This window comes from Pinus tabuliformis, chromosome 2_2 (assembly GCF_031772625.1).
Source record: "Pinus tabuliformis cultivar Carrire ecotype Pingquan chromosome 2_2, CPIR1, whole genome shotgun sequence".
Lineage (NCBI taxonomy): Eukaryota > Viridiplantae > Streptophyta > Pinopsida > Pinales > Pinaceae > Pinus > Pinus tabuliformis.
Window position 1 is genome coordinate 1,187,160,379 of NC_142300.1, and position 25,130 is coordinate 1,187,185,508.

Genomic DNA, 25,130 nt, shown 5'->3' on the forward strand with positions numbered 1-25,130 from the left:
TCCCATGAGCTATGACATAAGTTCTCAAAATGTAGCAACAACAAATAGAGGTACTAACATCATCTTATGCTAGAACTTGGCCACTCAACACCTTGGCCATCTGCATCCCATCAATGAACATTTTACAGTAAAGTCATAATAACCTAGCATCCATCATGCTCCATATGTGCATCATCATCACAATAAATCGGTAGTAGCAATGTGTCATAATAGGGTTTTCTTCCCTTTGAACAATCACCATGCCACAAGCAACATCAAACAAACACCAACATGAGATAAAAAACAATGATGGAGGCTATACCTACTTGGCACATGACTGATCCATGTGTTTTTGGGAGACTTGAGCGAATCCTGGAAGTTTTTGGGCTCTCTGGCTGTATGTGCCGCGCATCCAGCTCAATGCGCCACGCCTCACCAATGCGTCGCGCCAGTTATGTGCGCCGCGCCACATGCCGAGTGCATAGCGCTCTTTCGAGAAGAGATTTGGAGGCCTTCCTGGTGTCCAAATTGGGCATAAGATAGCTTGTTGGAAAGGTATTTGAGTCAGCCTTCCAAACCAACTATAATTTTTTAATTTTGAGTTCATTTTCCCTATCAAAAATCAAATCTCTGAAGACTGGTCAAAATGTGCCAAATGAGGCTACCTAAAGGCAGAGTGTTGTTGCAGTCAACTTTTGAAGGTGTTACTCAACTCCAAATTGAGCTCATGATAGCTCATTAGAAATCCCTTTGTGTCTAGTTATCATTGGACTCATCAAGCAAGTAATTTCGCCAACCAAGCTAGGAGAAAAATTGATTTTCCCAAGGTCACTTTAGAGGTACATCAATTCTCCTAAGGCAACTGTATTTTTGACATTTCTCTAAAACCATGACACCGGTGTAAAAAGTGAAGGATTTTTTTCTTCCTTGGCCTATTTTGGAAAAAATACTCTCTCAGATTTCCCAAATTCATCTTTTAATTCTCAGAAACATCATTGGAGTAAAACCTATCCCAATGTGTGGAACAGGGGATTTGTCGAAATGAAGCGAAATGAAGGGGAAAGGGGGATTCTAAATTCTTGAGGAAATTTTGAGAAGTAAGGAGGGATGTTAGGAAATAGGGGAAAGTGTAATTTCAAAGATTGAGTGAGGGGAAGGGGTCCAAAAAGAAAAAACACAGGCCTAGCCTAGAAAATAGGGTTTGTAGCAAGAAACTAAGGTTTGTGCGAAAATGAGGAATTTGGGGGATCTCAGTGGTGGGAAGTGTTTAATAAGGTACATTATGGATAGGGGAAGGTGTATGAACATCAGGATACAAGTTTTGCTGATGATTTGACCATCCAAGAGAAATTAGCTTCAAAACCCTAAGAGAGGGAAATGAATCTTACCTAGGCACAATTGAAGCATGAACAAGGTGCAAAATGACCCTTTGGAACTTGACATGATGATGACAACCCTCTGAATGATGGTACACCCAGCTGAATGGTGACATGGACCGACATTTGGACAACTTTGGAAGGAGTAAAAGCAAACCCTAGACCTAATACCTAGTGATCAAAGTTTGCTTGAAGACCCACTGGAATGACAAAATTTGACCTTGACACCTTAAAATCACTTTGTAAGAGCATGTTTGATCACTGGAGGAAGGCTACAAAGACTAACACTAACACCTTCCTAGCCCATTTTGCTCACTTGGATTCCGTGTCCCTTTGTCTTCACCTCAGTTTCTTAGATTGAACCTCAAAGCCCAATTATGTTAGCAACAAGACAAATAAAAAAATTGGTCAATTGAGAATGTTAAGTGTATATACACACTCTACTCGTTAGTCCCTCACATAATGATGGATTCCTTTCCACTTTTGTACTTGTTATCTTGTAGTGCCCAAGCTCTTAAATACCATCTACTAGTGCATGAAACCTAAACCTAATAACTTTTAACATCAATCCACCCCACCTATCCGTAAATGAGACAAGATCCCCAATAATTATAATAAACCTCCATTGTTGATAGAGGGAGCCACCAATAATTATAACAAGCCTCCATTATTGATGTGCACATGGTTCTTGAGCTTATTGTTTTAGGTGTTAGCTGTTTCTTATTATGTTTTTCATTATTTGTTTGAGTATAACTTATGAAGTCAATATGTGAGTTGATTTAACTTCAATCTATTGAGAAATTTATTTTCTAAATATAATAATTAAAATTTTGCGATGACAACCTATCATTTTTCAGAAAAGAAAGTCAATCATTTTTTTTTTAATAAAATTTAAAATAAACTTTAAGTAAAATTATTGTTAAATATAAATTCCATAAATTGTAATATAATTGTGTTTTTCTAAACACTGTACTGAAAACTATGAGATAGCAACCGACCTATCTTTTCTCAAGAAAACATGCAAATATTTTAGTTTTTAATAAAATTTAATTAAAAATATTATAAAATATAAATTTTCTTTGGCTAAAGATAACTTGTCAATATTTTACCTTTTAATAAAATTTTAAAAAATTAAACATATTATAGAATATAAATTCCATAAATTTTAATATAAAAATATGTGACTATATTAAACATCTATTACCTTCTTAAACGAGCTACATAGTAGCAAATACCTGTTGCTTAGTTTAAATCTATTTAAATTAAAGTTAAAAACTATGAATATTTGGTAAAATGGAAATTATATAAATGCATGCAGAAACCTGAAACAAAAACTAGAAGAAAAAGAGGTAAAATTGGAAAACAAGAGATTAGGAAATAAAAGGGATAAGTCATGATGTTGGCTTGTTGGGGCCTAACCTAGGTTCAGAGGTGGTTTAACCAAACAAATCCCGGTACTACTAGCCCTTTCAGCAACAATCCGCGGAATGCGGACTGAGGTCTCACCCGAAGTAGTATGGGAGGGTGCTAGAACCAAGTTTTTGCACCATGGAGATGTGTGATATGTTCAAGTGGTCCACGGTTCGACCCTGCGCGCACGTAGTACCTCGCAGCTTGAGATGCTGCCTTTGCGCAGCCCTACTTGGGGGCTGAACATTGTTATCCCCCAAGTCCTTTCTAATATTCCAATGTTAGTTGATAATCTTAGTCTACTTGCATGATTTAAGTTACACTTAACAATATACACCATTCATACAGTTGCACGCAGTAAATAAATAGTCTATTTGCAATTTATATCAAACACGTAATAACACAAGAACAGATATATAGATTTTAGATAAAACTTCTCTTTATTATTATCTTCCTTGGTTACAGATTCGACTCCACCCTGTGCACTTAGCTGCAGACTAATAGGCCTCTACACACTCAACTGTGGAGCCTTCTCCTGACCTACGACCCAAGACACTTAAACCCTTGCTCTTCGCTTCTACTTTTCTCTCCTCTATTAGTTCTTAGTTATCTTTTACACTTAGAGCCTTGCTCTATTTATACAATCCCATGGTCCGCGAACCATGGGTAGGCCGACATTACATTACAAAACTAGGGTAGACAACCCTGTGACTCTATCATACATTTTGTGCTCCGCACCCGCAATTCCCGGAGTCTTTACAAAAATATCAGGTCAAAACTTGGTATTTGAGCCCCAAAACATGCCTTAGGGGGATTCCATGCCTAACAGGCCACTAACACAAACATCGTGACTTGCCCTCGAGTCACTCGGTCCATGTGGTGATCTTGGCGCGGAGTCCCTCCAACTATTCTCGAACTGTGCCAAGGTCCGCACCGCACTGAGCTACGACTTGCTAGATCTACTGCATCCATTGTTCTGAGACCTTTGTGTCTGGGGTGCTTCTCTGCATGAATGTGTGCATCACCTGTTTGAGTGTCAACTTTCCTTCGATGTTTGCAGTGATAGTGAAGGCCTCATTGATCCAAGGTTGAACTCTTGCTTTGAGAACTGCCTCCTTATGTTGCGCCATGTCCACCTGCTCCTTCAGTGGTTTGGCTTACCGCATTCTTGCAAGCCTCTGGGTGAGGACTATTGTCTGCATAGTTCCTTGGACACTGTCATATTTGTTGGGTTGTGTTATATTCTTTCCATGAATAGCCCACATAGTTAATCGGACGGTTAGAGGGGGGGGGGGCAGATCCCCCCCTTGTTGTGTTGATTGAGTAGCGGGGGGGTGGTGGGGGGGGGGTCACAAGGGGTTTGAGGGGTGCAGGTAACCCCACTCTATGGGATCTTGGGCAGTGCCCCGAAAAATTTTGTTTTTTGGACCCTATATTAGGTTGGGCGGACCTACCTATGGTTTTTTGCATGATTTTCGCACATGGTTTTGGATGCGATGGTTCTTGGTCCATGGTTTTGAACACAACGGTTTTCAGTCCATGGTATTGGATGCTTTGGCATGTATAAATATGTATTATAACATTGAAAGGAACATAATGGAAAATCAAGCTAGTATTCCTAGTTTTGGGATCCAGGGGAAAATCCCTATATATATGTGTTTTATGTGTTATGCTCTCGCATTGTTTATTTTCTATGTTTTAGAATTCGTATGCAGGTAATTTCTGTATGGGGTTAAAACCTACAGTATTGTTGTTGGAGTTCTCGTGCTTCTGTTTCCAAGTGCTGGATGTTGGGGTCCTCCTACAGAGTCATGAGGACCTCAAGTGCTTGTTCCAACATGTCGGTACAGTGTTGCACTGCACCTCCGATTTCCTCCAATCCCACTATGATAGCGGTAGCGCACTATTCTCTAATTTCTGGGGGAGTGGATGGCTACGCCTTTAACCACCTCTCGGCGATCTGAAGATTCAGCTCGAACTGAACCTTTTTTTCTTCCCTAGCCTCGCAGATGCCTGATGCTAACCTATGGATCCGCACCTCCACTGGTAGATCTGCCGGGATGGCTAGCTCCGGGACACTGCAGCAAGCGTCGCCTACCACCTGTACCAATTGCTGATTTTGTGACACCAATTTTTCACGCTATAAGCTGACTTGTTCCATGTTTATCTTTTGTTCACAGAGGACTTGGATCGTGTGACTCTCCCTAGCGCGCAGCTCTGCTCTTATCCCATCCTATAACAAATATAGTGTCTCACGGGGAATGGCAGCCAAATTAAGGCCAAGGCCTTTCATCTGGGAGGAGCGGGGTCTAGAGCAAACTCTTGGTTTCATCCAGGTCCTTGGGCACTTTGGCCTTCCCTTTTCGTGGGGCAATATATGCAGGCAGTTTTGTCATAGAGGGTGTAGGTTAAATATCCTCCTCCATGCCTTCGTATTCTTCCTTTGCGATGATAAGGGCCTGCAAATCTTCTTCTTCCTCATATGTGTCTATCGTGACAACTTTCGCCTTCTCTTCCATTGATAGTTTGGTGCGCAGTGGGTTCCTCGGGGACATGCGTACGGGAGCCATTGCCTGCTTATGCTTCTTGGGTCATGGTGTACGCAATGATATGGGGATCTCTGCCAAAACCTCGACACCTTATGGAACCTCCACAGTTGGGGTTTGCGCGGCCTTGCTGGTGGTTACCTCTTATATTCCCAAACCATCCTTAGTCGTTGTCATTGTAACTGGGCTGTAATATGTCACTCGCGAATTTAGGGGCTCAATTAACACTTGACTCATAATGCTCAGGGCTCTGTTCAATCGCTTAATTATCAATTGACTAAGTTTTGTTTGCTAGGCAGCATTGTGTGTTTTATAGCGCCTTTTGAATTTGAATTCGACCATTCCCTCTAATTTCGGTTCATTAATGCTTTCTTGGAGGCAGATTTTCCCAAATCTTGCACATAAATCAGGTATTAAATGTTTGCTGCCCACTCCATTTGGCCTCAAGTCGATCATCCCATCATGAACATTGACTTCAATGGTCACTTTCCGACCAATCCGCGTGGCAGTGGAGTCCCCCATGCGCGGTCGCAGACCTTGTGATTCTTTGCTTCTTTGCACATCTCCAACAACGTGTAGATCCCGGGAAGTATAGTTTATAGTCCCATGCTCCCTTCCAACTGCCTGAAGTGCTAAGACTGTCCTTCTCCTAGCTAGTCAGGTGGTCACACCACCCGCGTGGGGCTCCATATTGTCCTCCATCACGGTTCTTGGTGAATCCCCACCCTCTATGGTTGTGCACTTCCTCATTTGCAATGTGCTACCCTGGTCCCTACGCTTAGCAATATGTGGTCCAAGCCAAGGCATCAGACTAAACAATTCACGATGATAGTTCTCAAACTTGTCAGTATGATTGTACACACCTTGCCTTACCATCCTAGTTTTTTCAGTGAGAAACTATTCCTTTATTTCATCCTCCAGCATCTTGACCTCTGCATCCATCAAAGCACTTTTCCCTCTTAACCGTACCCTTTCTTTCTCAAGTTCGTGAAGTCTAAGGTTTCCCTGTTAGATTTCTTCCTGAAGTCTCATGTGTTTTGTTTCTGGTAGCTGTGTGATTCCTTCTTTTCAGCCTTCACGCATCGTCATATCTACAGGTGCTGCCATGTGCAAACCAGGCATTGCATGCTCCATAGGGATTACAACATCTACTTCATACTTCAACGTCAGAAGTGCCAGTGCATTCACGGTTTTGCACATGGTCATATAAGCCCATAGAACCGTTGGTATGCGCAGGTCCGAGTCAGCGTATCTCACATGGTGGGCTGTGTTCAGTACTTCACACACTTTGTCAAAGGCTTCCACATGGATAATCTTTGGCATGCTTGGTCTTATCATACTCCATCATCTTGCCCGCTCCTGCTTGTCGATCCCGTTTCTTATCGCGAGGATGGTGCGCATTCATGCAGGTTATGTACAATACGCTTGTACCCATCTGGAGAGGTGGGCACGCATGTTGTTTCATCCATCATACCCGCTTTCATCCGCATCTGAGGCTTTCCAAACTGCATGAGCATCATCCTTCTCCATTCCCGCTAGTCCTAAAATTCTGTTAGTGCATACCCCACCACCTTGCGAGCATAGTGCACAGTACCCAGTTTAGAGCGGCTAAACACTATTGTTCTGGCACTTCCCTCTCAAACTTGTTCAGGAAATCATCCACCGTTGTTAACCTGTCATACATAAGCAGATCTCATACCTCTATTGTCACGCAGTGCAGCGACCTTATCATCATGTTGCAGTTGAGCGTGGCTACCTCGTGTAACCAGTTCTGCCAACATTCTATTTCCTCATCTGAGTCTGAAGTACAAGAGCTTTCGTTTTCCCACGAAGTCTTGCCATTTGCTGTAGGATTCACCCAATCCTATTCCCGAGTGGTTATCTTGTAGATAGAGTCTATATTGTCATCGCTCTCATTATCGCGCACTGGCTCTGTGTAGCACGATCCTTCTCCAGGGTTTAAAGGTACCACTATGCGTAGTGAATTTTTCTCAAAAATCATCTTACGCTTCTTTAGATTTATTACTCCATTCATGTCAGTGGCCCAATCTATTCCCAGTAGCGCGGGATAGGGATTGTTGTCATCAACAATCTCCATCACTCCGAAATCTGCAAGTGCGCTCGCACCTTTTATATCCACCTTATTCGCTACAATCTTCCCATTGGTAGGATCTTTTGTTGGTTTTCCATTCGCAATTGAATAGAAGACCATTGCAATGTGGGCCTACCCATGCGCTCCCATGTCTGCTTTGGTAGGACGTTCGCATCCGATCCTAGATCCAAAATTACTTGATCCATTTCATATTCTTTGATTTGCGCAGTCAATCTCATCACCCTTCCATTTCACGTTGTGTGTTTCCTGAGCTTTCGGCCTACACATGTTTCCCCTGATCCAGCATATCTAGTGATAAGTTCTTGCAGTTCTTTCACCGCTTTTCTGTCACACAATAGCTTCATGCATGTCTCCAAAAAGGTAGTGAGCATTGATGGGTCCATCTCCAGTTCTATTTTGTCTTTACTACCTGAAGTGGAGGCCTCCATGAAGCTCTTCTTAAGCTTCCATGAATGTCTCCTCTGCCTGCTCCAAATCAAACTTTGGTTCCTTTGTTGGAGCCTTGTGAACCCAAGTACTTTCTTTGGGCTACTTGCCCTTTTCATCTCCTGTCGTGATACTACTTTGGAGCATGATGTTTACATTCAGGTCTTCCTTGTGCGGCACAGACCTCATCATTTGGAGGTTCTGAGTTGGGGGAGGCTTGAGTGTTCCTTTACCATGCAACCTGGCTATCAGTGTGGGGTAGTCCTCTGTTTCATGATCAAACTAGGTACAATATAAACATGATGCTCTCATTGGATTTGTACAATCGCGGGCGTAATGCCCCGACCCTCCGCAATTGTAACAAATCAGCTGTCTGCGACCCCTTCCTGGTCCCATTCTGCCTTGACCTCGTCCGTGCCCCTAAAATCCAGTCCGCGACATACCTGCATTTTAACTGAGGGCTCGTGTTTCAGTCTAAACTCTTTAGGTAGGAGTTCGATCCATCATCAGTTCGTAACTTCTACACGTGCGTTCATCATGGCCTACTGACTTGTAGAAATTACAGAATAACTATTGGGACGTCTGCACATACTTCTGTAATAGGTAGCAATTATTTGTAGCATGCTTCCCTCCTATCTGACAAATCATGCACCATAATGTAGGTGCCACGCTCGGTCTTGCTTGTGCCTCTGGTCTTAATGGCATCGACCCTCCTCCCACTAGGTAGTTCGTGAAGAGTGGACAATGGTCCTTGTCATGTCCTTGGCTTTCTCACTTTATGCACCATACCTCCTCGCGCACTTCTGGGCAAGTTGTCTTGTCTTGTTTCAATCTTTGCATCTCGAGACACAAGTTTTTTAACTGCGTGTGGATCTGTTGGACTCCTAGGTTAGGATCTTGTATCGGGGTCTCGTGTAGTCTCATTGCGATCTCCAATGCTTCGGCCTAAGTGAATAGCTTTTGCTGTGACAATATGGTCCTTAGATGCGGTGTTAATGACGCTACGAACCATGTGCGGTGTTGTCGATCCGTTAAGGTCAGATTGGCTTCACGAATCATACCCTTCAGTCTCTAATCCAGCTCCCAGGGGGTCTTGCCTGGAAGCATCGAGATTTCCTTAAACTCGATAATTCATTGTGTCTCCAATTTTTCCCTGCTAAATTCCTTGTTTAGCGCATCTTCGATATTCGTGATTCCTGCATTTGAATTGTCATTGGAATGCTTAATGTACCATGTTAGTGCGTGATCCTGCAAGGCGCTGACCAGCGTTGCTTTCTTTAGGTTGTCATCCATGACCCCTTGCACTTCCCATACAACCTTTACCACGAATCAAAATTGGTTCAGATCTTCATTCCCTACTCCTTTGAACACTGGAAACTTTATTGCTCTTGCCATATTGAACTGTGGTGGTGGCGGAGGTGGTGTGGGCGGAGATGAGGGTGAAGATGGTGAAACTAGTGGTGGTGTAGGTGCGGGTGGTATGCGTGGAATTCACTACCTTATCACACTGATCACAGTTCTTGGTGAAACTTTTGCGAGCTCTTCCTCACTTTCTCCTCGAGGTGAAATCAAGGGGCTCATTTCTATCTCTGCGCTACCTTCATTTCTATAGATCCTCCCACTTCGCGTAGCCCCAAACATTAATTGATTCGCATAACCCACTTTTCACACAATAGCATCTTAATCCAAGTGTTCAAATATTTAACATACTTACCTCACGGTCCTTTGAGGAAGCATCGTTCCGCCTCACTGTAGCTGACTGAAGTGTCTACCGCAAACTCAGTGATAAACCCTCCTATAATTCAGTCGATCCAATGGTCCACAGCGCGCACGATCTTATCTTCTGATGCTTCTAGTTTGTGCACCAACTTTGGAGTCCACACAATAGTTTTGTCGAGCCTACACCTTCCTTGGCTGTTTGCTAACTTCGCGATCTACTCGTACAACTCATAGGGGAAGTATGCAAAGAAAATTTCATGGATTTCCATATACAAGTAGCGCTCTAACAACTCTTCCCTCAATACTCATGAATTCTTGTTTTCTTGAGCCACGAACTCGTGAATTTTTCTGTTTAGCCACTCTTCAATTTCTTTCTTTATTGGATTCCAGTGACACAACATCAAGCATCTCTTATGCAGATCCTGGTATCGGTAATGAAACCATTTGTTGGCTTGTTAGGGCCTGACTCAGGTTCAAAGGTGATTTCGCCAAACAAATCCCGGTACTACTAGCCCATTTGGCAATAGTTCGTGGAGCACGGACTGAGGTATCACCCGAAGTAGTATAGGAGGGTGCTAGAACCAGATTTCTGCAGCCTTGACATGTCTGATGAGTTCAAGTGATCCGTGGTTTGACACTGCATGGATGTCGCTACGCGTGCTTTCCCGTACCTCGCAGCCTAAGATGCTACCTTTGCTCAGCCCTACTCAGGGGCCGAATGGTGATACCCAAGTCCTTACTGATATTCCAATGTTAGTTGATTATCTTAGTCTACTTGCATGCTTTAAGTTACACTTAACAATATACACCATTCGTACAGTTGCATGTAGTAAATAAATAGTCTATTTGCAATTTATATCAAACATGCAATAACCCAAGAACAAATACATAGATTTTAGATAAAACTTCTCTTTATTATTCTATTCCTTAGTTACAGACTAAACTCCGCCTTGTGCACTCAGCTGCAAGGGTCCGCGCACTCAGCTACAGACTACTAGGCCTCTATGCACTCAGCTGTAGAGCCTTCTCCTACCCTACAACCCAAGACACTTAAACTCTTGCTCTTGGCTTCTACTTCGCTCTCCTCTGTTAGTTCTTAGTTATCTTTTACAATTGGAGCCTCGCTCCATTTATACAATCCCATGGTCTACGTACCATGGATAGGCCAACATTACATTACAAAACTAGGGTGGACAACCCTGTGACTCTATCATACATTTCGCGCTCCACGCTCGCAATTCCCTGAGTCTTTACAACAATATTGGGTCAAAATTTGGGCTTTGAGCCCCAAAACATGCCTTGGGGGGATTCCATGCCCAACACATGATTAGTAAAAAATGATCAAACGACCAAAATAAGTCATGAATGGAAATTTCGCAATCAAATTCCACCCTAATATTAATTTGAGTTCCGAAAGGGATAATGTCTATCTACCCTATAGAGCTTTTACTCATACATTTAAAGAATTTTACATTCAATTTGACCTCTTTTTAATGAATGGATCTAGAACAAGTTATGCAATTTGTAAAGTTTAAACATTTTGATAGCAAATCATTACTTATTTTGTCTTTATAAATATACCCCATTTTATGAATTTTCTTTTAAATATAAATTTTGGTCTTTTTCATGAAATTTAAATTACTTAACATAAAAAGCTTACATGGTGCTTAGTTTATTGTTATCTTGAACCTTTATATTACTAGGTCCCGCATCCAAGAAGCAGTTCATAAATGAATTTTATTGTTATTGTCCATTTCTATCTGTGTTATGCTTTACACATGGTACTTGCAACTTTATTTTAATATCAATTTAATTTTTTTTAAATTTGGGATTGTGATTATTGTTCAACATATTCATCATTTTTTCATATATATTTATTTCTTTTAACAACTTGATGAATTGAAAAGTTTAATATATTAATAAAAAAAAAATATTTCTTTTATAGATTTTTCATTTGTCTATGACTTTTACTTCATTCACAAACTTTAACCAGACTAATGGTCCACTTTGGCCCATGAGTGCTTGAATTCTCTACTCAAATACACACATTATTAATGTTTAATTATTGCTTAGAGAATGTTTTTCTACATAGGCAAAGACTAGATTTTTGAGCAGTCTATCAACAATCAATAATGAACAACCCTTTGTTTTCACATGTTAAGAGGTGGAGAACCACCCTCCCATTTCACATTAAATGCTAACTAATCCATCTTTTAATAAATAATAAAAATAATGTGAAACTAATAATATTTAAACTAAATGAATTTAAATAGTTTTTTACTTTTTATAAATTAGATTATTAAAAAAATAAATTGCACATTGAATTAATTTATTTTAACTAAATTAATAAATGTATTTTTTATAAAACAAAAATAAATTAATAAGTATTTTTTTTATAAAACAATTTTTTTTTTAAAAAGTATTAAGCTTTATACATATCTTCTATTGAATTTAAATAAAAAACAACTCTAACATGCAAGATAGTTGTAATTTAGGTGTATTTTTAATGTAACCTTAATTAGAGATGTTAGTTACAAATTTTTATCCTATTTTAACTCAAGTAAAGCCAAAAAAAACCCTAATTATTTTAACTTCCATCAGACTAAAAATAACTTATACAACATATGTATAATACAATATGAACAATTAAATAGGGAGTTGTCTATAATGCGACTTTTTGGAGATTCCGGTGACGGAATCCGGCGGTTAAATCTTGATTTGTTGCAGTTAAAATGGTTTTTTAACTGCATATTTGGATTCAGCACCCTCGAAAACCCCTGGGACGCTTTCATTGTGCAGAAACTAGTTATCAAACTTGCGATTCCAATAAATTCCTGCCGGATTTCGACCAGAAAAACCTACGGGAAAGACTTTCAAAAAGTAGCGTTATAGACTATTTAATTAAATAGAGATAAGTAGTCAGTGAATACAAATCCTAATAGTACTCTTTAAATGAAACTCAAATGATATGCTTGATCTGATTCGAGGACTTCTTGTTCAATCCAGCGGAGACGCACAGTCGAACTGGGATAGCTCAAACATTCAATGAATTCCGTGGTCAAACATTTAATGAATTCTGTGCGAATCTTAATGTGCAGATCCCACCTTTTTAAATATTCACATGTTCATATTATGTCATTTTCTCATATTGGAATTTGAAATAGAATTTAGAGCAGAATTTTACACGAGTAATTAATTTGAAACAAAATTTATAGTAGGATTGTACAGTTATAATTAATGTTGTAACAAATTTTATCATCATTACATAATAATACGTAAAATATTTGAATCAATAATATGTGACATAAAAAATTTTAAATTTTATTTAAAAAAAATAAATTTATTTTATAATATTAAATTTTGAATCAACTATAAGTTATTTTAGTCAAACTAAAACTAATAACAAGTCAATCAATAAAACACTGATTACGTTATCTCTTGCTTGCTAACTACAAGTATAATAAATAGCCGTGTTGATGCCATGGATCTTCTCAAATGTCATTCTCAGCTTCTTATTTTCTACCTAATCATCGAATTCACGGTGACCATAGAAATATCTTTCCTAGAAATACAATTAATTTTTACCAAATTTTGGTAACCGGTGATAGTTTGTGAACTTCTTTGAGATTTGACGCTGCTCATACTTCTGATCCAACTCCTTCGGTGCACGTTGTCTTAATATAGTCGGCCAAACGTTGCAGGTTAACCCAAGAGGATCCTCCCTCACTTGCTGCTTGTCTTATCGTTTCTCTGATTTCTTTACTCTTCCTCCTCATCTCTTCCCCTTCTTTGCTTCCCACCAGAAATTTGACAGCTCTTGCAATCTCTTCCCGCTGTATCATTCCATCGTCCCTACATGTCTCTAACCCTAATCCAATCTTCCACTGGTTAACCACAAGCATTCTATTGGTGTACTGATCATACCCCTGTGGAAAAACCAACATGGGGACCCCCAAACTCAGGCTCTCCATTGTTGAATTCCAACCCCCGTGGGTGAAGAAACCCCCAACGGAAGGATGAGATAACACTGATAATTGAGTACACCACGGAACCACCAGGCCTTGATTTTTCGTTTTCTCCAAAAACCCCGCTGGTAGAACGTCGCCATCATCATCAGAACCTAACATACCTTGACGGACTACACACAGGAAATTCTGCCCACTTTCCAATAAACCCATCGCTATCTCTTCCACTTGAGTTTTGGACATGCGAGCGAGGCTTCCAAAGGAAACGTACAGAACAGAGGATCTGGCCGTCGAATCCAGCCACTGCGAACAATCTGCTTCCGCCCACAGACTTAATGACGTGGAATTCATTGACATCTCCTTATTCTTGCACTCGGCTTCGAGATAAACTGATGGAAGAAACGGACCGAGTGAGTAGATTGGAGCTGCAGTTTCTCGAACTGCATCGCTTGCTTCTCTTTCGAGTTCGTACACTGTATTTCCGATAATCCATTCTGCCTCATCTAGCAAAGCGATCTGTTGCACAACATTTTTATAAAATTCACTAGACGTGTCTCCCGCCTGGATAATTGATGGCCGATCCTCAGGCTTCAATGGAGGAAGCCCCGGAATATAATCAATCATGACTTTGGAATCTGTAAAAATAAATACGTGTTCGTTACATATCAAAAGACCTAAATCTTTTTTTTTTCAGTTCAAAAGGCAGCAGAGAAGTGTACCTTCTTTCTTTGGAGGAATGTGACCGTTGGAGATAATTAGGGGGAGATGTTTATGGATGGTATAAACACTCACAGACTGCGACCAGAAACAGACGAAAGGAACCTTAAATTTCTTGGCGACGAGAGACGTCCAAAAAAGAAAGAAGCTGCCGATTATAAGCGAGAACAGGGGCTTGCCAGCTTCTGTATGGAGGTGATTTTGTATCAGATCTTCCGCAGAATCTCTCATTTTGTACATTACAAATGGGTAATATTCCAAATAATTGGCCTGTCGGTCAAAATCCAGCGGTAGGCCGTCTGAAACCTGTGCAAAGCGAATGTTTGAATTCGGACCAACTGAAATCCCGTCGTGATAACTGCGGGCTTTCATAATTTTGGAATGATTGGATTCGGTGTTGATGAAGGTGACATGAATGCCTTTGGAAGAAAGCATCTCAGAGAGTCGTATCAGTGGAGTTATCTGACCCTGAACTGGATATGGTATAACCAAAACATGGGGAGCCATAGTGAGTAGAAGATCACAATTTGCTCTTTGATTGTGAAATTAGCACTCGGAACCCCTCGGTGGCGTAGTCTTAATAGAATGCTTGAAGTTTGAAGAGTAGGCAGGAAGAACTCTACCAAATATAAAAAGAAGTTTGAAGAGTAGGTTCAGTTTTGGAAATATTTTTGCTTTTTTGGGTTTAGAATTTGTTTTTATTGTTTTATTTTACTTAAGATATCAATTTTTTTTGGTTGAAAGTGTGGTATGTAGTTGTTATTATGATTCTTGGGATATCAGTTTAAAAACTATTGATTCTACTGTTAATTAGCGTCATGATCTAGATCTATTGAAATCAGTGTATTATATATATTATAATTATTAAATCAATAATAAAATCAGTGTAATTTGTAATTTAGAATGTGTGCAACCATTATCTCATTATTTTTTTAAAATTTTATCAATTTCAATAATACATCATAACTAGTTGCGATTTAAGTTTTATGTACCACTCATCTAGGTGACATACTTAGATGATTTTGAATTAATAACGACTCTGTTTACATATTCAAATAGTGTTATCTATTAACGTTATGTAATCTAATGCAACACAGGGAAATAGGCTCTATGATGCGATGTAACAAAGGTAAACCCTCTATGACGAAGTTATAATAGAATGATTGAAGGAAGAGTAGGTGGGAAAAAGACAAAATCCGAAATGAAACAGTACTGATTAAACCAACTGGAAGTGTAGGAATGTGTAATGAAGGCTACTTATCGTTTATGATGTCATTGCGTACGCAATGATCTCATTGCGCACGAAAATGAAGATCAGAGGCGATTTGGCACGTCTTTGCTGCAGACCTTTTGTTGGCTTTTATTTGGCTCTTATGAAATAGGCTAATAATTAAACCCACTGGAAGTGTATGATTTGGCACGTCTTTGCTGCACATCTTTTATAGGCTCTTATGAGATAGGTATGGCAACACAGCAATCAATATATACAATGTTATGTTATAAGGCTGGGTTATTAATTAGATTTAAGTAAGTATATTATTTTATTGATGATCTATATTATATGTTATTAGTTAGATTTAAACAAGTATATTATTTTATTGATGATTTATATTATCATAGGGTATTAATGACCCTATAGTATTGTATATAATGATGGTATGGTATTGTATATAATATATACAATGTTATGTTATAAAGCTGGGTTATTAATTAAATTTAAGTAAGTATATTATTTTATTAATGATCTATATTATATGTTATTAGTTAGATTTAAACAAGTATATTATTTTATTGATGATTTATATTATCATAGGGTATTAATGGCCCTATAGTATTGTATATAATGATGGTATGGTATTGTATATAATGATGGTTTAGTAATACATGTGAAGAGTATTGGTAAGCAGTGTATCTGCATTTGTGTTTTTTGGGTTTAGTTTTAGTTTTTATTGTTTTACTTTACTTAAGAGATCAATTTTTGTTAGAAGTAATGTTTCAGTGCCATATGTAGTTGTTATTGTGAATTTAAAAATTGATGATTCTTATATTATAAGTTGGTATCATGATCTAGATATATCCAAATCAATATACTGTATATTGTATATTGTAAGTGTTGCGATCAATAATAAACCAGTATGATTTGTGATTTAAAATATTCTCATTACTTTTTTAAAATTTCTATCACTTTCAATAAACAAGCATATTATTTCACTAATAACCTATACTACCACGCAGTGCATCTCCATCATTAACCTTCTACAGTGAAGCTCCGTGATCAACGCTTCGATAGTGAATGAACTTGACGGTCAACCGAATGAAGAAAAAATATGAGATGGGAGGTTGTTGGACCTTATTTAGAAACGCTCCCAACGGTCCTTTTCCTACGGAGAATCTGTAATTCATTTAGAAACATGAATTCATGAGACAATTCAACATACTTTCAATGGTGAAATATTTAATACAGATTCTTCCAAGAGTTTGGATTGATTTAGTTTTACCTATGTTTACTGGAAATTAATACAGTTTAATCGCTTGAAAACAACGCAACTTCATACAAAATTAATACAGCAACGTAACAAAATTACAATTTCATCACATTGACTACATACAAATTAATATATTTTATAACATGTCTTTATCAGATTTTCAGGATGCAACTCCAATGGACTAAATCCAATTCAGAAAATTTTATTTGTTTTAATAAACTACACTAAAATCATCTAATTAACAGTGACCATTACACTAATGATAGAGTTATATTGGCTTATGGAGTTATAATATGGCTCCATCCAAAATAGCCATCGTGATACGGCTCAGTTCAAATTGATTAGTATTTGGCGTTATTGGATGAGTGGAACTAACTATCATGCGTCTCCTGATGATTTGTTTGAAATTGTCATTCTATACACCATGGTTCACAAACGATGGATTTAATATTTATGGAATTTTATTTTGTTATTGAATTATAAAATAAGTTTGAGCTTATTTTGATGGTTGATTCACTGAATATTCCATCTAATATAGCCATCATGATTGCATTGCTGATTCACTGAATATTCCATCCAATATAGCCATCATGAAAAGTTGGCATTATTGGATGAGAAGAATTATTACAAGGGTGAGTTTTGTTTGATGATTTGCTAGAAATTGCTATGGTCTAAGTTTTGTAATTGTAATTTTTAAGGTTTAACATTTCTAAAATACATATTTTAATTTTTAATTTATTTATAAATTATATTAATCACGAGCATTGAGGTTTTCATATTTTATAATTATTGTATTGTCAATTTTTCATATTTTTGTTATGTATGTGGAATCAAGATTGTATCTAATGTTTTGAGAAGACACCACACACACTTTCATGGACTAAACGAAGTAGAATATTAGAAAATAGTGCAAATATGATTATGTAAGTGTTCTTTTAAGAAGGAATATTACAATTTATTGGCTATAGGTTAATGGAGTCAATAAAAGATGATTGTTAAAAAAAAATTAAAAAAATTAGACATTAAGAATGAATAAATAATTAAAAATAATGTGAAAATTAAAAGGAAAAATGTACAACAGATTGAAAAATTAGAAATAAATTTTAAATTAAAAGCTAAGAAATTTTTTATTCAATAATTAAAAAAAAAAATATTATGAGAGAAGGGGACTAATATAGAATTAAAAGAGGTGATAAGGCTAGTGGAAATACATTTATGATTAAAATGATAAGAAGGGGGAATTAATAAAAAGAAGGGAAAAAAAAGAAGAAAACATGGCATGAGAAAAATTAATATAATAATATTTGGGAAAAAAGAAATATCAATGTTTGAATTAGAGGTTTCCAAAATTGGCTTAACTTGTAGCCATCTTGAGTATTAAAAATTAAGGTTATTTGAATGCTTTTGATTTGGAGGGATGCTAATTCATCAAGGCACCTCATCTCTCCTTTCCTCACAACTATATAATATTATATGCAGTCTTTTCTAATCAGTATGGTGTGGGGATGGGTTGAATGTCCACCCCAAACATTGAACACAATATTTGTTCCACATACATAATAATTATATCCAAAAATAGCATTAGGATTATATTAATTTACAAATTGTTGATATTAAATTTAAAATTATATTAATAAATATTTAAATTTAAATTTAAATTTCTCACACATATACATATATTCACAAACTTTTTTAAAGTAAAAATTGTGTGTTTAAATAATTATCTATTTATAATCTATATAATATTTAAATAAGTATAATATGAAACATTATTGCTTAATATCTACTTCTTATACAAAAAATATATATTTAAAATACTCATAATTTAAAGTAATAATTATTATTATATTGAAAATTTTAAGTTTATATAATTTATATATATAAATTAAACATTATTTTAAACTAATATATATTAAAAAATAATATAAAAAATTAACAAATATTAAAAATTAGTATAAAAAATTAGCATAATAACATGTTTATGATAATGTTTCTTATTATGAATTTTTATTTAATATAAAAAAATTGACAAATATACAAAATTAAGTAATAAGATTTTTTTCATAATGTTTCTTATCATGAAATTTTATGTTCAATTGGATTAAGAGTTTATATATATCTAACTCTTTTTTTGAATTTAAGTTTATATCTACTAAATTTTATTTTAAATTAAAGGAAAACAAATAGGGATAGAAATTCTCTAACTACATCACTTGATTTTCTTTCGAATTCGTAGACCTTAGATTGTATTTCCGATAGTCCATTTTCTCTCTCCTAATAAAGGGATTTGTTGTAGAACACGTTTTTGGAAGTAATGCTTCCATGACTTCCAATTTGTGGTGAGTTGTATTGTGTGAGACTCTAAGTTAATAGGTGTACTAGCTATTTTTAATAATTTAGATCTATCATTCTCAGATCTAGAAATATTATGTATTCTTATATATGTAATGTGTGTAAGATCAATAAGATTTGGTTGGTTTGTGTTGTATGAACAATCTTTCTCTGGCTCTCTCTATTTTTCCAACATAGTATCAAAGCACATACTGACTTGACTCCTTCACGAGAGGGCCACGAAGATGGGGATCCCTGAGCCGCCTTGCTTCCGTACATAGATTAGTTTAGTGTGTGAATTTTCTTTTTGGTGATTCTGTGTGTAGATTTATAGATCTGTTTATTCTTTGCAGCTGCTTCCAGCGTTGCTGGATCCTGCCTACGTTTCCAATTTGATTGTATTCTGCAGATGTGTAAAGGCCTACATTGGCATTTGATTGAGAGAGATTTGCCAGTGATATATGTCAAAGTGGTTAAAGATTTTGCCAGCGAGTTTCTCAGCTTGTTTTCTTCAAGCAGAGCCGCAAGTTCCAATTTGATTGTATTCTGCAGATGTGTAAAGGCCTACATTGGCATTTTGATTAAGAGAGATTTGCCAGTGATATATGTCAAAGTGGTTAAAGATTTTTCCAACGCGTTTCTCAGTTTGTTTTCTTCAAGCAGAGCCGCAAGTCGCCCTCAAACCGTAGCTGTCTATTATTTTTCTGAGGGCCAAAGTCCCGTTCAGAGGAATATGCGTCATGAGCCACTTGCAGACTTAATTAGTTTAGAAGTTTATTTTTATGAAGGTCATGTGGAAAAAAAAAGGGTTTTCTTTTTTAAAGTCAAGCCATTTATTCGAATGGTTTGATTCGTTCCTTTAATTAGATGTGAATTCTCATGTGTTTTGTCATTCACACATATAGAGGGTTCAATATCACTATTTTACGAGCCACATGATGGTAGGTAGAGCTTTAATGGTTCAACAACAGAGTTTGTTCAGAAAATAGTGTATGAAGTTGTGGTGGTTTTATTGGTGTTGGTTGTAAAATTATTTTGTTGTGTTTCATAAAAAAAGGAAAAAAGGAAGAAGAAAAAATGCAGAACCACAAAGAACAGGCTAATTATTTAACGACTAATGCGACTCGTGCTTAGGGAGCATTCGTCACAGGTAGTTTTTCATAAGGTCAAGCTAATGTGACCCGTCATGCTCCGGGAGTATTATTACACGTTATTTATACAAGTATAAGTTGTCGAATTGTCTCCTGAAGACATTTTGTACCCAGAATGCTATCCTAGATAACTGATGAAGGATGTGGAGGGCTGTGGATTCACAGATGGTGGCAATTCCATAGGATGATTCAGTATCGAGACTTATCCATTGCACTACGATAGGTTGAGAAGGGTCAATTCTGCAAAGTTCATCAACGATGGTCAAAGGCGGTTACGTTCTAAATGGAGGTCAAGTGACCGCTCAAAGATGTGGTGGTGAAAAAGCGGAGTTTGCGAGATTCGAGAGTGGATGTGGGTGCTAATGATGACCATATCAGACAAATCTGATAAAGATTTATTTATTGTTATAATGTGGGTTTTTATATTTTCTACATGTAAGCATTAAGAGAGGGTGTTGAAAGTAATCCTTCCATGACTTTCTAATTTGTATTGTGTGAGTTCCTAGGTTAATAGGTGTACTAGCTATTTTTAGTAATCTAGATCATTTATTTATTGTTATAATGTGGGTTTTCTATATTTTCTACATGTAAGCATTAAGAGAGGGTGTTGAAAGTAATCCTTCCATGACTTCTAATTTGTATTGTGTGAGTTCCTAGGTTAATAGGTGTACTAGCTATTTTTAGTAATCTAGATCCACCATTCTCGGACCTAGAAAGATCATGTATTTCTATATATGTAATGCATGTAAGATCAATAAGATTTGTGTGGTTTGTATTGTATGAACAATCTTTCTCTCTCTCTCTCTCTATTTTTCTAACACACGTTTATACAATTCACTGGATTTGTCTCCCGTCTAGATAACTAATGCCAGATCTTCAGGGTACAATGGAGGACGACCCTAGATGTAGTGAATTATGTCCTTGGGATCTATTAAATAAAGACGTTGATCGTTATATATCAAAACACCTAGAAATTGTTTCTTTCAATTCAAAAGGGACGAGAAGAGGGCACCTTCTTTTTTAAACGGAAAGTGACCGTTGGATGTAATTAGGGAAAAATGTTTACAGATGGTATAAACAACCATAGACTGCGGCGAGAAAGAGACAAAAGTAACCTTAAATTTCTTGGCGGGAGAGACGTCCAAGTACTAAAGAATCTCCCGATTATAAGCGAGTAGGGTTGGATTTTGACTCGAAAAATCATTGTCACTTGCATTTTAGCCATATTCGATGTTTAAAAATTTTACATCACTTGGAATTTTAGCCATATTTGATGTTTAAAAATTTGACATAACTTTTTTCCTGATGAATTGACAAAATTTATTTTTGATGAGTTATTGTTTTCCAAAAATTTTCGTGATATATTTTATATCAAGTTGTATTTCATTTGGACTGTCATGGTGTCACATCCATCTATTTATTAACCGAGTATCGAATAAGACTTTGTGAGTAGGCGAACATTCCTGTGCTTGCGCCTCTGTTTTCTACTAAATCCATTGAATATTTATTTACAGGGTATGGGGTTTCATATAATGTATGATATGTTAGATGAGAAATAACTCAAGACCGATGGTAGGACATGAGTTCAAGATCTTCACAAGTGGTTTGAGATCAAAGCAAGTGGCATCCTTGCTTGTTTGAACATGTTCTTAGGCCTTTTCGTCCAAGGTTGTGTCATTTCTCTCTATCTTGCTTGACTAGTTGATCAAAGGGAATGAATCACGGAAGAAATTGTATCTATATAAATTTCTTGTGGGAATTTTGTGTGACCATAAGTGAGGTGGTGGGGATTATCATGCAGAAGTAGCTCATGTTTGGTTGCTTGGGATGTGCTCGATTATGGTCTTGAGATCAAATCTCCCCACGCCCCAACGAAAAGGTACCATTCAATATTACAAGAAGAGAATACTTTTTGTAAAATATAAAAAACCTTTTGATTGCATTAGGTGAGAGCAAGATTATGGTGCTTGTCGAAGTTTTTTGAAAGAGGGATCCTTAGCTCAATTGACCTGTAACTTCCCCTACAACAAAAAAATCTCATTTCCATTCTACAACACCTCGCTACCTATTAGAGAAGAGTGAAGGATCTCATTGGATAGCTAACTATGCCAAAGAAAGTGCAACATTTGGTAAGTACAATCAATGCCATTCCTAGGATGGGGATTCCTAATCATCAATGGTGTTGTGAGGCTTTGGGCATGTCCAACGTAGTTTCTATAACCCAAAGAAAGTGCAACATGTGGTGAGTATAGTCAATTCCATTCTTAGTATGGTGATTCCTAACCATGAATGGTGTCGTGAGGCTTTAAATGGCATGTCCAATGTAGTTTCTAGAACTCACTTTGGAGGCACACTTCCTCGAGCTACCAATTTTCCTCAAGTCATTCTCACCGCTATTTCCTTCAATACTTTTTCGTGAAAAACCATTTGTCAAGGAAGTTCACATTTTGAGCTACTTAATCTTTCAACATTAAATATTACATTCTCATTCAATGAACTTTGATACTACAATAGATACTTTTGTTTTAACCTTGCAATGTTTCTCGATTTCAAGTTTACATCGTTATCATTCCAACTATTTTAGTGATACAAATATGGATAGAATACTTTGCTACATAGCCTTTTGTTTTAATCTCCAAAAATATTTTATTGTTTTTAAATCTTTCATCTCTTTATTGTCATTAATTCAAAACTAATGCATGTGCCTCTTAGTTTTTTTCATTGTAACCTCTTGGATGGAAGCCTATTAGCACCCATGGAAGTCAAGTTATATACCCTCTAATTGTACATATTACAAGAATCCTCCCTTGCCTCATGTAGGAAGAAAATATAAACTTAAACACGGTGACAGTGCACATCTGAACTTTTTTTCATAAATACAGGGCCTTTTGTCAAACACCCGGCATAGGGACTATTCACCATCCAATATATAAGCTTGATAATCCAATAACTAACTACACCAACATGGATTTCTTTCCTTGATAATTAACTCACGAATCTTTACGCCACATGTTAATTGTCGAGGGTTCTTGAACAAATTAATACCCTTTAACACCCTTTGCAGAGAGATATTCACAGAAAACCATGCTTTCACCAATTTGAATGGAAAATCTTCCATTAAATTTAATATTATAAAATGAAATTTAAAAAAAAATAGTTATTAGTTTATATTTATTTATAATTATAAAATTATTATATTGGTTTGTTTTGGTTTGAGGAAAAAAATGTTTTTTTATGGTTTAAAGAATATTTCATAAACCAATTAAACGTCTTCATGAACTAAATCACTATATTTACTATTACATAAATATTACATAACAAATAAATATTTGAACGGTAAATATGTAGATTTAATTGGTGGAAAAATGATTTTTTTCAATTTATTTATATAAATATAAAATTTATTTTTTGAGAATTTATTTTTTATCAAATAACATATAGAATAATAATTTAAGAAATGGATATGAAGAAAGAGTGGATATGTGAATTTTTTGTGTGAAAATAATTTAGGAAATGGATATGAAAGAAGAGTGGATATGTGAATTTTCTTTGTGAAAATAATGTTTGTATAGAGAAAAATAACTAAATATATTACCAAAAAAGATAAAAATGGAGTGAGTATTTAAGTTTTCTCTAGCAAATTCACCAACTTATGAGTTATTTTCCACCGACCATTTTGTATTAAAGAACAAACTCGTGAATCTAATTGTATACAATATTGTTTTAATTTGAGTATAAAAGAATGATAGTGGATGATTTTAAACTCAAATTTGTCATATTACATTATATAATGGTTTGTTGTAGATCAAACTTTGTTAATTTTTTTGGAAGAGAACTACAAATATTGTCTTAACCAAAAGACACGATAACAAGAAATGTATTAGCTAAGCATGTTATAAGAGGCAACACATCGTTGTATTATCATTGTTACATATGCATATGAGGAGGTAGCTGAGAGAAAGAAAAAACAACTATATCTTTTTGTTTTCTTGGTAATTAGGTTGACCTATATTGGGGTTACTTAGTAGTGACATCTATCATTAACCAGTCCTCAAACTCCCCATGAGGTTCGAACCAAATACCTCGTGAAAACTAATCCTCAACTAAAATATATGATGGAAATTGATTTGACTCATTACATTGAAGAATTCATGATATTCAACTAATGTATCAATAGAGTATTTTGAGTGAAATTGATTGATTTATTTCCAAATCATGCTTGAATCTGCACAACTCTGTAATATTCTTTTAAAAAATGCATCCGTTTGTGCTATCATTGCACTATTTGTGAGCTTACTTGTTTGGTTGCGCAACCTTAAGTCTCCTCCGTCTAAGTATGGACTTAATACATTTGTGGTTGGATGAAAGCCACTAAACCATTAAAAAATGTTCTTAGTTTGCTTTGTGTATATTCTTTTTGTCTGTTACAATTATGTAGAGCATTAATGCGAGTGAGTTTTACTTAATTTTACATTTTTTATTTTGAAAATTTTACTATGCAATAAAATTTCAAAACAAAATTTGGTTAAAATTATGTAGAGCGTTAAAGTGAGTGGGATTTAATCAATTTTACATTTTTTATTTTGAAAATCTTACTATGCAATAAAATTCCAAAACAAAATTTAAATGAAGAAACCCTATCACTCCAATAGTGTTCCAGAAGAGTTCCATAGAATTCCATAACGTTAGCCCACTTTGCAACCTAATGTTAGCCCACTTTGCAACATTTACAAAACGTAGAGTGGAAAATAACTCACAGGCTAATGAATTTACAAGAGAAAACTTAGGTACTCACATCATTTTTTTTGTTGAGTAATGTATGTAGTTATTTTTCACGAGGTGTGACTTATTTTCCAAGGGTCACTATCATTTTACAACAAATCATATTTTATTGCCTTTACTTTGTTTTAT

General features: G+C 36.3%; 1 protein-coding gene across 1 annotated transcript; it reads right to left on the reverse strand.

Annotated features, from left to right (window-relative positions):
- Nucleotides 1-13,001: 13,001 nt before the first annotated feature.
- LOC149197721 (UDP-glycosyltransferase 86A1-like) lies at nucleotides 13,002-14,824 on the reverse strand. The gene is made up of 2 exons (XM_089403978.1): nucleotides 14,254-14,824; nucleotides 13,002-14,169 (listed from the first exon to the last, which is right to left on the reverse strand). Exons 1-2 carry the CDS (start codon nucleotides 14,756-14,758, stop codon nucleotides 13,208-13,210), a joined length of 1,467 nt encoding a protein of 488 aa, XP_089260104.1. The 5' UTR covers nucleotides 14,759-14,824; the 3' UTR covers nucleotides 13,002-13,207.
- Nucleotides 14,825-25,130: the final 10,306 nt, after the last annotated feature.

Bases quoted from the DNA above. Each gene is read 5' to 3' on its own strand.
- LOC149197721 (XM_089403978.1), bottom strand. From the start codon at position 14,758: ATGGCTCCCCATGTTTTGGTTATACCATATCCAGTTCAGGGTCAGATA. The intron at 14,170-14,253 runs GTACACTTCTCT...TTATTTTTACAG, and splicing joins CATTCCTCCAAAGAAAGAAG to ATTCCAAAGTCATGATTGAT.